At 28.1% G+C, this 13,222-nt stretch overlaps 1 protein-coding gene across 3 annotated transcripts in view; it reads right to left on the bottom strand.

Annotated features, from left to right (window-relative positions):
- LOC18107836 (receptor-like protein 13) overlaps positions 1-12,960 on the bottom strand; it is a 30,643-nt gene extending 17,683 nt beyond the window's left edge. The window contains exons 1-4 of one of the 3 annotated variants that reach the window (XM_052448846.1): positions 12,583-12,960; positions 12,025-12,180; positions 11,828-11,896; positions 11,589-11,735 (exon numbers count right to left, since the gene is read on the bottom strand). In XM_052448846.1, the coding sequence (XP_052304806.1) occupies positions 11,589-11,735; positions 11,828-11,896; positions 12,025-12,180; positions 12,583-12,940 (730 nt within the window). In that variant the 5' untranslated portion in view covers positions 12,941-12,960. The remainder of the gene's footprint in view (positions 1-11,588; positions 11,736-11,827; positions 11,897-12,024; positions 12,181-12,582) is intronic. The other 2 variants (XM_052448844.1, XM_052448843.1) reach the window with 2 other exon arrangements.
- Between the last annotated feature and the right edge of the window lie 262 nt (positions 12,961-13,222).

Here is a 13,222-nt window from a genome sequence, read left to right as displayed (position 1 = left end):
AGATTTAAAGTTGGATAATAACTATTTGTTGAAGTATTTTTATTTGAATATAAATTAAAATAATATATTTTTTATTTTTTTATAAAATATTTTTAATATCAATATATTAAAAAATTAATAAATATATATAAAAAAAATTAAATCAAAAAAATCAAAATTTATCTGATTGTCATTTGAAACACAGTACCAACCGGGGCATATCCAAGAAAAGTCTATCAAGAAATGAGAATGACTTAAAATAAATCAAACCAAAGCTGTGGAATTAGACACCAAAAGATGGACCGAATTTCTCTTTATAGGGAGCCATCTTAGTAGTGGGGCAAAAACTTGATGGAGAGATAATTATTTATTCACCAAAACAATTATTTATTCTGGAGCAAAGCCCAAACTCAATTATTTCATTTGATCAAAGTCACACCATCAAAGAAAACAAGAAAAAAGTATTTAATTGATATAATAACAAAAAAAATTGGTATACTAATAAAAAAAATCTTCTAAAATGGGTGGCACTCAAACAGTTCTGAATGTTCACATGCCTTATCTTCTAGGCAAGAAGAGATAATAAAAGCAGGTGATGTTCTTTTCTCTAGCTGTAAATGAATGGAGACATCAATACCAAAAACATGGACAAATTGTTTTTTTCAATTTAAATATTTATATTCACAAAATCTGATCAATAAAATATTTTCATTAAATACATAGAAATTTACGTTAGGAATATTGATAAAAATAAATAAATATAACTAGAAAACAAATACAATTTTTTTTTTGATAATATTGGAGAAAGAGAGTATCTAATTCTAGTAAAGCATTTAAATTTTCATTGAAATATGCGTCATATATTAATCTAACGTTCGTTTTCCATTAACTAATCGGCGGTTGCATTCTAACGCTCGAGATTTATTTTTTATGTTTAAGCATTTAATTCTTTTTTATACACTAAATTGAAATTAAAGCATATTACCCCATCTCGTAGAAAAAACAAAAAACGCTTGATAGCAATGGTCTCATGGACCATCCCACTGGTCTATATCATGGAAAAAAATGCAGATGATAATGATCTCATAGACCATCCCACTAACCCAAATCGTGGAAAAAATGTAGATAGCAATGATCTCACATACCCATCTGACATTGCATCCATCTTTTACTTGTTGATTGTGTTAAAAAAAAATACTGATAAGTACTTTAGAAATAGAAAAAAGAAGACTTGTTTGAAAATTCTATTTGGCAATGTATGATTTGAAAATTCTATTTGGCAATTTAGCTGAATTCTTTTGAAAATTCTATTTGAACGGTAGGCGAGCCGAATCAAAAAGGGAGTGTTACCTCATCTTATTGATATTTAAAGTTGGCGAGCATTATTTTTGAAATTTTTTTATTTAAAATTATATTAAAATAATATTTTTTATTTAAAAAATATTTTAAAATCAGCATATCAAAAAATTTAAATGTATATATAAAAAAATTTAAATAAAAAAATCAAGGGCATATTTAAGAAAAGTCTAACAAGGAATGGAGATATTTAAAGAATGACAGAAAATAAATCAAATCAAATCAAAGCCCTAAAATTAGAAACCAAAAGATGGACTAAATTTATCTCTACAGTGTGCCATCTTAATTAGTGGTGGGGCAAAATCTTGATGGAGAGATAATTATTTATTTATCAAAAAAATTATTAATTTATTTCAGAGGAAAACCCAAACTCAATTTCATTTGATCAAAGTCACACCATCAAAGAAAAAAGTATTTAATTGATATAATAAAAAAAAATTGGTATACTAATATAAGAAAATAAAAATCTACTAAAATGGATGGCACTAGAATAATTCTGAATGTTCACACATCTTATTTTATAGGCAAGAAGAGATAATAAAAATAGGTAACGCTATTATGTAAATGGATGGAGATATCAATACCAAAAACATGGACAATTTTTTTTTTTTTTAATTTAAATATTTATTTTCATGAAATCTGATGAATAAAATATCTTTATTAGTTCTATTATCAGAATGATGATGTCATGATTAATTTTTTTAGATGAATTTGGATTAATTTTATTTTATTTTTAATTTATGAATAGTTAAGGTATGTAAAATACTTATATTTAATATTTTTTTTATTCTAGTACTCTAATTGATTTTTTTTCTATTTAAGTACTTAGTAAACTACTGTCAGACCATAAATTTGTTTACAGAATAAATATAAGGTTTGCATAAAGTAACTATGGAATAATAAGAATATTAAGAATAAAATTTATTTATAAATAAATCATAGATTTAATGTCTCTAAATTTTAAATTTGGTGTGAATAAATTCAAGGGATTTACAAGATAAAGAGTACAATATTAGCCTTTGAGAATCTCCCAGTCTTCCTCCTCAAGGAATTAATTAGTGGGTAGTTAGTTTGTTCTATTTTCTTCAGTTGTTTGTAGTTTTACCTATATTATTGTCACAAATTATGAATAGCTAAAACTAGGGATATTTCTCGCTTGCTATTAAAACTATAGTTTTTTTTTAATTTGTTTCTCAATTATTGAAACAATAATATTTTTAATATTATCATTCCCATACTTGTTTATAAAAATCATTTCTATTAAACCACATTAATATGTTTAAATTAAAGTATATTATCCCTTCTTAATTAAGGAACAAGAATTAATCAAGCTTACGAACCCATCTCGTGGAAAAAACGCATGATGGTTGGAAATGGTCTCGCGGCCTCACCTCGAGGAAAAATGCATGATGGCAACGGTCTCAGGGACCAATGGGCAGTGGAAATGGTCTCACGAACTTATAAATGCGTGATGGTGATTGTCTGTCGGATCCATCCTGAGGAAAAAAAAAGCATGACGGCTAAGTACTTATAAAATAATTATTTCGTGTACTCTTGAGATCGGAGGATTGCCACCATATATTTTCGCTGTTGGAGAAATACAGTAATTTAGGGAATTTTTTAAAAGATATTATATTAATATAAGAGGTGCACCCTTAAAGTTATTTGGATAAAAAAAACTTGATTAGCTTTTCAATTAATATACAATCTAACCCATTGATATATCTTTCTGTCGAATACGGTAGATTTGGATCCATAGAGAAGACTTGACTTGGGTCAACGTTTAGGAATATAAGTTTCGGTTAATTATTTTTATGCAATTCAATATTTTCTTTTGTACTCTATGTTTAAATATTTGCAATATGTACATATTTTGAATTTAATATTAGTAATTATAAAGTTTATTTAGTTACTCCACTTTTGTTCTTTCCTCTTTCTCTTACTATTGTTCTTTCTTTTTCTTCTTTTGTGCTGTCTTGTCTGTCTTTCTTTTTTGTCTCCCATCTCTTAATCCTTGGAGATTCAAAATACATAGCAATTTACCTTAGGAATGTTGATGAAAAATTAAATATAATTGAAATAATATAATTTTTATTTTTTAAAAATATTTTTGATATCAGCATATTAAAAAATTAAAATATATATATATAAAATAATTTTAAATAAAAAATAAAATTTTATCCCATTTTTATTTGGCCAACCAGGGCATATCCAGAAAAAGTCTATCAAGAAACGAAGATATTCGGAAAATGACAGAAAATAAATCAAACCAAAAGATGGACCAAATTTGTCATTGTAGTGAGCCATCTTAGTGGTGGGGCAAAAACTTGATGGAGAGATAATTATTTATTTATCAAAACAATTATTTATTCTAGAGGAAAACTCGAACTCAATTTCATTTGATCAAAGCCACACCATCAAAGAAAACAAGAAAAAGGTATTTAATTGATATAATAATAATAAAAAAGTTGGCATGTTAATATAAGAAAAATAAAAATCTATTAAAATAAGTAGACTCGAATAGCTTTGAATATTTGCATATCTTATCTTGCAAGCAAGAAGAAACAATCAAAGCAGGTGACATTCTTTTCTTCAACTGTAAATGGATGGAGACATGAATACCAGAAACATGAACATTTTTTTTTCAATTTGAATACTTATATTCATGAAATCTGATGAATAAAATATCTTCATTAGTTTTATATATTATTAGGATGATGATGTCACAATTAATTTTTTTAAGATGAGTTTGGATTGATTTTATTTTATTTTTAATTTCTAAATAGTAAAGATATATAAAATACATATACTTTATATATTCTTTTATTCAAGTACTCTAATTGATTTTTTTTTCTATTTAAATACTTGATAAACTAGTGTCTGACTATAAATTTGTTTACATTGATTTCTCAAATAAATGTAAGGTTTATATAAAGTAACTATGGAGTAATAAGAATATTAACAATAAAATTTATTTATAAGTAAATCATAGATTTAATTTCTCTAAATTTTAAATTTGGTGTGAATAAATTCAAGGGATTTCCAAGATAAATAGTACAATAGTAGCCTTTCAAAAAATTGAGAATCTCCCACTCTTCCTCTCAAGGAATTAATTAGTGGGTAGTTAAAACTGTAGTTTGTTCTATTTTCTTCACTTTGTCTATAGTTTTACCTATATTATTGCCATAAATTTGGGATAGTTAAAACTAGTGATATTTCTCGAACATTGTTATACGAAAATTTTGGAAATTTTTATTCAATTATAAGATAATAAAAATAAATATTAACAAAAATAAACAATAAATAAAATTATAAAAGTAAAATATGTTTTTTGAATTATGTATTTTTTTTGTTCTCAAAACAAAAGGAGTTTTTATTAGCATTATAGTTTATTGAATAAAAAGTAACAATAATAGCCCCATCTTAATAATTTAAACTAAAAAAAAAACATATATTTTCAAGCAACCAAGAGGCAGCCATCCTTCCAAGAAAACCATCGCTACTAACACCATCAACATCTGAATTAATAGCCCCATCTTAATATAAATATTGATCAATTATTATCATTATCATTATCAAAAATATTAAGTGATGTTAGTAGGTATCTATTAATAGCCACATCTGAATTAATGCTGATCAATTATTATTCATTCATCAACATCTAAATTTGTTCTTACCACAAAAAAAAACGAATTAAACTTTAAGCGTTTATATTCACTATTCATTATAATTGTATAATTATAAATTTGCCCTTAAAAAACAACAACGAATTAAGCTTTGAGAGTATGATTATTTTTTATCATGAATAAAAAATTGTATAATTTTTTAAGGTTTGATTATATTGAGTTAACTCTTTATAGTTTTTTTTTTTAATTTTATCATTTATTATTTTTTAATCTATAAATAATTTATTAAATTACAAATATTTTTTTAATTTCAACCTGAATTTGTTTTTACTCTAACCACTGTAAAGCATGAGTGACAAATCTAGTTATTACTAAATTGCTACTACTATAAATAAGTATCTCTTGCAAATAGCAGCGAGGAGTTTTAGGCTTTTAGAGCCCCCAAGCTACGGCCCCATCTTGTGGAAAAAAAAACGCAAATAGTTATAGAATTAAGTTTTTAATATGAGATAGTTTTATAATTTTTAAATTTTATTAATCAAGTGTTCACGAGTTTAAATTTTATTATTTTATTTTATTTTATAAAAAATAAATATAAAATAAATATAAAATAATATAAACTTATATAAGTTTGAAAACTAAAAAACTTTCATTTAAATGGATGATGTATATTAAAGAATTATATAAATTTTATTTTGAAACCTTGTATAATATATTAAGCGTTCAGAATAAAATAATTTTTTGGAAAGTTTTCAAGTTATGAGATTAAATTCATAGCTCTTTTCTCTTTAAATACAAGAAATATACCAATCAATATTAAAATAACTTATTAATATTCTCTTTCAAGTTTATTAAAATAATAAGAAACAAATCTTATAAATTAAAAAGTTAAAAGAGAATGAAATTGAAAAAAAAATTAATTTTATAAATTATATTAAATAAAATAAATAACAATCAAAATAACTTATAAACTCAAATGTAAAAAGATAAATTCAAATGAACTTGATGATGATGAATGAACATAATAATAAAAGAAGTGTAAGAAAATATTTAGATATTTATATACAATGTATGATTTTATAATAATTTCATGTGATAATAACATGAAGGATTTTTTTCAATCAAATAAAAAAATTTATTTATTTATCAAAAAATTATTATGAATTTGCAATATGTATTTTGAAATATACCACATGAAATGTTTAAATATTTGCAATATGTATTTTGAATTTAATATTAATAATTATATCTTCCTAACACAAGTTTACTTTAGTCCATAAAAACTGGTACACCTTTTGTTTTTTCATCTCTCCCCCTCCCTTTTGATCTTTCTTCTTCTTCTTTCGGCTTTGTCATTCTTTCTTTCTCTTTCTATCTTCCATCTCTCAATCCATCAAAATTCATAATACATAGCAATTATAATAAAGCATTTAATTGCATTTCCATTAATTAATCGGTGGTTACATTTTTTTTAATGATAATTGAAGAATATATTAAAATAGTTATTTAAAGAATGATAAAAACAAAAGAAGGAGAATTAAGTTAGTTGAAATTAAAGCATATTAAGCATTAATGGTCTCACGGACCCATCTCGTGGAAAAAACAATTGATAGCATTAATGGTTTCACGGTCGACCAACCCACTGACCCATATCATGGAAAGAAAGCAGATGGCATTAATGGTCTCACTCTCACAGACCCATCTTACACTGCAAAATAGCTGGCTAGCGTTAACCTTTCATTCAATGTTTTTCCACAGAAGACTTTGACTTTGGGTCAACTTTTCAATTCATTACTTTTATGGAATTCAATTTTATTTTACTAAAATCCAGTTCAGCTTGACTGCAGGTTCATCCATAATGTAGCCCGATCAAATGCCTCTGTAGGTTTACATACCTCATTTTTCAGGCATGAAGAGATATAATTATCAAATTTTATATTTTAATACTAAAATTCATAAAATTATTTTCCTTCTCTCTATATAGTTTATGTTATCAGAACCTTGAAATATCTAAGATTTTCATTCGAAATTCTTTCGGAAACCAATTTCATTTTTACCCAAATCATTTTTTTTCCTAACACTTGAGAAATTCAGCCGAATTTTTTCATTGGATTCTTAATTGGGTCGGTTATGTCTTTTTTAAAAAATAAAAATAAAAATCTTGTACTTCTTAAAACCTTGAATTGACAAGGTCTTTGGTATATCTACTAGAGCTGTCAAGGTTTTATATCAATGGTGATTGCAATGTGAAAGAGCTAGAGTGAATATCGAATTATGGAGTTCTTGGGTAATATGAACATGAATTATATTAATTGATTACATTAATATGACAACTAGTATTGATTTATCCCCCCAATTTGAATGCTTATATTCACCAAATGATAGTTATGCTATAAAATATATACACTGATGTCACAGTTAACTCTTTCTAGATGAGTTGGATTGATTTTGTTTTATTTTTAATTTTTATATTTAAAATAAATATTTTTTTTTATAATAGTTTTAGAGTGAAATAGAGTAAAATTTATATTTTTAAAATAAAAAAATACATAACATGTTCCCACTATTTTTGTATTTTATATCATGGTAATTAAATGTTGCCTATTAACATAAATAAGGTGCCTGTAAATTAGCGGCACAAGTCGTTCTTATAATATGCTACTTCTCTTCAACTAAGGATATTCATTAGCTTAATGATTATAATTCAAAGTAGATTGTTTCCTTGCCAGAATTATATAAAATTATAAACGGATAACCTCAACCTCTTTTATAAACATGTTCTTGCTTATCATCCTTTATTAATTTTAGAATAATATTGCCAACATATTATTAGTTTTTTTTTATGATCACTTAATACCTTCAAATTACTTTTCAAGTTTTGAGATTAAGTTCACATATTTATTCTCACCACGAGATTAAAAATGATTTGCGTGTTTGGAAGTGTGGTTGCGGTTGCTTTTCAAAGTATTTTTCATTTATAAATATATTAAAATAATATTTTTTTATTTTATAAAAATTATTTTTGATATCAGTATATCAAAATGATCTAAAAATAACAAAAAAATATTAATTTGAAGCAAAGAAAAAAATAAATAAAATTTAAATTTTTTCAAAAATATTTTTGAAACACAAAAACAAAAAAACATTGTGGGTTCACAGCCTGCAAAAAGAGTTATTTTCTAGACCTTGCCTCTTCCATTTTGTTGCCATTTTCTATAACAAAAAATTGTAAATTGATTTGAAAATATCTTTTACTGTGAAGTTAATATTATTAAACTTTTATTTTTCCATATTTCAAGAAAAAAATATTTCTTGCTTTTCATCCTCGTTTTCATAAGAATAAACACTATATTTCAAACACGCAGGAAAACAACATCTATGGAATAACTTTGATAATGAATGTTTTTGTGTTGATATTGATATTTGTGTTGTAATGTCTTCCCTTTAATATTAAATATTTTTGGATATTTGTGTTGTAAATTTGAATTGATCATCCATAAAAATCAAGTAATAATGTAATATACAAGGGAAAAACTCATGGAATTGAAAAGCCCCTGCTATATAAAAACCCTCAAAACCGAATGAAACTGTATAAATTAATACAACATCGCTTGAGCATGCCTTTAAACTTGTTTAAATCTTAAAACTAGAATACACAACGATGCACCAAGTCTTGGTACCATCAAGGCTATGAAAACCCAAACTTGGATAAAATGGGAAGATTGTTCATTAGAAAATAATAGCAATTGTTGATGCTTACCTCAATAAAGTGAAACCAAGCTCGTCGCCAATATGGATTTATGTATAGAACTGCACCTATTACCAATAACATCATGATGTATGCAACCCAAAAGGTCACATAGAAAACCTCCATATCCATGAAGCCACCATTATCTTCATTGTTCGTTGAAGTTGACATTGGTGATGGTGGCATAGCCGCATCACATATTTTGGGTAGCGGTTCTCCATAAAGAAAAAGGTTGTCCTTGTAGCAGCTTTCCTCAAACGTGGCAAACTGTGCAACTCTCGCAGGAGTCTTACCGGACAAATTATTGTGAGCCACACTAAAAACTTCTAGAGAAAATAGTTCAGTAAGTCGAGGTGGGATTTCTCCATCTAGTTTGTTGTAGGAAAGATCCAAGCTCTCTATTTCCTTTAAGTTCCAAAATGTTGGTGGAATTGGTCCGGTCAAACTGTTGTGCGAAAGGTTCAATACCTTGATCATACTGAGGTTTCCAATTTCAGGAGGAATCTCTCCTGTGAAATTATTGCATGAGAAATCAATTCCTTTAAAGTACCAGATAATGTCGCCTCTATAAGAAAGGGATACATTCTTCGTTGTAAACTCGAAGGATTGATGTGATATGGCTAGAAAATCAAAGTAAGTGCTTTCTACTGGGAAATTATGAGTAGATATCATCCAAGAGAGGATGTTACCAGAAAGGTGGTTATGAGAAAGATCAATCAGAATTAATTGGTCCAACCTGGATAATTGAATTGGGATTTCACCTTCAAGATTGTTATAACTCAAGAGTAGAAATCTCAAGTTAGATAGCCTGTCAATCCATTTTGGAATTCTACCAGTTAAATTATTATGGGAAAGATCTAATGCGAATATCTCAGAGGAGTTATAAAATGTCATTGCGATCGGCCCTTGCAACTTATTTCTAGACAAATAAACATATCTCAAATTTGAAGAAGTGCCGAATCTAGGTGGTAAACGACCAGAAAAATTGTTCCCTGATAAGTCCAAGAATTCAAGAGAAGGCATATTCCCTATCCATCCAGGAATTTGCCCTTGCAAACTGTTGTTGGACAGGTCTAACACTTGCAGCGAGCTAATGTTACCCAAAGAGAAAGGAATGCTTCCATTGAAACTATTGTCAGACATAAATAAAACTTCTAACCCTGGCAAACGAGCTCCGATTTCTGAAGGGATTTGGCCTTGGAAGTGATTCATGGATATACTTAGGAATGACAAATTCACATGAGAATTCTTTGGCAACAAGAATGGACCCGAAAGAGAACAGTTTTCTAAATAAAGTTCTTGTAGGTATGTGTTGTTCTCAATCAACCAATTTGGAAACTCTCCCTTTATTTGGATGTTTGTAAGATCCAAAGATTGCAGGCTGAACTGGTGGTAAAGGAATTTGGGAAATGCACCACCTTGTCCAATACCGCTCAAATAGAGGGACTCTAACTGGAACTTTGGGCTTAGATTATAATCATCTTCTCCTGCGAATATTTCATTACTTGTACCATAAAAAACCTTGAGTTTTGAAAGGTTGTATAATGGGCTCAATGACATAGGGATCATGAAGTGATTGTAAGAGAGATATAGTTGTTGAAGAGAAGTCAAATTTGCCAGACACGGAGGCAAGATACCACTAAGATTATTGTTGTTGATATATAGCACTTGGAGATGATGTAAGTCGCATAGGCCTGGTCACATTATAATTTAGAGAAAATTAAAACTCCGCGTGTCTAATGGAAAATATATAACCTCAAGAGAAAGAGAGAGTAAGAGTAATCAACCTTACCCATGGTTTGAAAGATGTTATTGTTAAGAGTATTGGAGCTCAAATCCAAGAATTCCAAGTTCTTGAGATTAAGGAAGCCTGCCACAATCTAGAAATTATAATAACGGAGAAGCAATTAAAATTATAACGGAAATGAAAGAGTAAGAGTTATTAACCTTACCTTGGGCTGTATGTATTCGGCCATCTAGTTTGCAGCTCCGCAACCTTAAAGTTTTAAGAGAGGTCACCGTTTCGATGGTTTGGAAGATGCTATTATTGAGAGTATTGGAACTCAAATCCAAGTATTCCAAGTTCTTGAGATCAAGGAAGCCTACCACGATCAATTAAACAAGAAATTATATTAACGTAAAAGGAATTAAAATTATAAATAATTCATTACTTATTAATCATGGCTAAAAAAACTAAAAACATAAGTTAATTGTTGAAATTGTATTGTCCATTTAAGAGAATGATTTTTTATACATCTGACCCAAAAAATAAAAATACACCATTGTTAATTTATTCTCCTCCTAAAAATAGCACTCTCTATGTATGAAGTTACCTATTTATTAAAGAAATTATTGTTTTTTATGTTATCATTTTATTTACATTACACTGAAATAATGGTGAGAGAGAGAGAGAGAGAAGGGGGCATAATTAAATTGAAATATTATTTATATTAAATGGATGGTAGAATTTTAAAATAATAAAGATTTCAATTGAGTTAATTTCTAAATTTGAGATTTAATTGTCTCTCCAAAACCTGTTTAGTAGGATGCTAAAACATAAAAGAGAAAATCTATACAGACACCTAATTGTAGCAGGTATAGAAAGAAATAAAATAATCAATGATAAGTAATAGTGGAGTTGAAATTTGTTAATTTACCTCCAGAAAGTACAGTGCCATTAAGTTCTTGCAATGACAGATTTTTTAGAGAATGCAATGCTCCAAGGCTTTGAAGAGCGTGTTCATCTAGAGAACAACCATCCAGATACAACTCTTTCAAGGAGCTCAAATTTTGCAACCCTGTTTGTTTAAAAGTAGCAAATTGAATTTTTGAATTAATCCTAAATATATAAACAGCACTATATATGTGATATAACTTACCGTCACCTAATATTCTTCCTCTAAAATCATTATAGTTCAAATAAAGTGTCGTGAGGTTTGGGAATGCTCCTAATGATTGCAGTAACTGGAAGCTACTTCCATAGGTTGTGATATTATATAGGGATAGAGCCCTCAAGTTGCTTGGACCTGCAAGTTAGTTAGGGAAGAAACAAGAATAATTAATATTATCTTCATGATGCTACCAGCCAGGTAGATAATGTGAATGTGTTACTAATTACCTCTTGAGGCTACCAAGTTGCTAATATTGTTGCCGCCCAGACTCAAGGTCTCCAAGCTGGTCAAAGATTCTTGATATTTATATATATATAAATTAATACAATACTCATTAATAATGTTTTTTGAAATTAAATTTAATAGATAATTGTGTTAATTAAATTTAATATTTATAAAAATAATAGTATATAAAAAAACTAACCTTTCAAATCTATTGACCCCTCCAGTCTATTATAATCTAAATACAGTGATTTGAGAGACGGAAGCCCCTCCACAAATGATAGAATACTGTTATTGAAGCTATTAGATTCCAAGTCAAGGATCTCCAAATTGCTCAATTTCTGTAACTCAGAACCACCTATATAAACAAATAAAAAATAAATTAATTAAGACTCCATGTAAAAAATAAAAAAAAAAGATATTATTGGAGTAACTTAATTATTATTTATAAAGAGGCATGTAATTGGTACGATGAATTCATGTAAAGAGGTTGAAAGAAAGATTATAATTTACTACTTGTCCATTGCTTCCATCATCACTGGCTTAGTGTTCGTTATGAATATGCATTTACAGGTAAAGCTTGCATTTCACCCTCAAAATGATTATATTAATAATGTAAGGAATTAAACAAATTACTCCTTTTTACTAAATATGCTTTCTATTTTCTTCCAAAATGATACTAATTAAACAACACTTTATTTGATTAATTCTAAAAATATAAAACTAATCTAAATATTTTGTAATACTTAAGAGAGCAAACCTTTCTTCTCAACCCAACCAGCTATCCGATTATTCCACAAGTAGAGAACGTTGAGTTGTTGGAAAGGAAGAAAGAAGGAGGCATTTAAGTACCAATCTCCCAGCTCCTCATTCCTTACGCTGTCAAGATCGAGTAAGGTGACTCGACCTGTACTGCTGTGGCAGTTAACACTTTCCCAATCACAGCAGTTGGCGTGGGCTATTCTCCAGGAGGGAAGGGAGGTGCCGTTGGGATAGTTAAGAGAATCTTTGAGGTGCAACAGAGCGATCCTCTCTTCCTCCAAGCAACCACGAGGCAGCCATCCTTGCAGCGAAACCGTTATCACTAACACCGTCAACACCTGAAGGAACAGCCCCATCTTAATATCAATTGTTATAGTGGACAACGAGGAGGTTAAGGCTTTTATAGAGGACTTCACGGACCCATGCCGTGCAAAAAACACTGCATGATGGCAACGGACACATCCCCTCATGGACAATAAATATATATAATTCAATATTGTTCATGACTTTCTTAAGCAAAATAAATTTAAAAAAAAATCTGAAAAAAAATCTCAGTAATTTTAAAAAATATCTTTATGAAAAACACACTTAGCAGCCACATAAGTTAGAAGCTTCCTTTCTTAAACTAAAAGATTGTT

The sequence above is a fragment of the Populus trichocarpa genome, chromosome 18 (assembly GCF_000002775.5).
Source record: "Populus trichocarpa isolate Nisqually-1 chromosome 18, P.trichocarpa_v4.1, whole genome shotgun sequence".
Classification (NCBI taxonomy): Eukaryota; Viridiplantae; Streptophyta; class Magnoliopsida; order Malpighiales; family Salicaceae; genus Populus; species Populus trichocarpa.
Note: the sequence above shows the minus strand (reverse complement) of the source record. Positions and strands in the feature narration are given on the sequence as shown.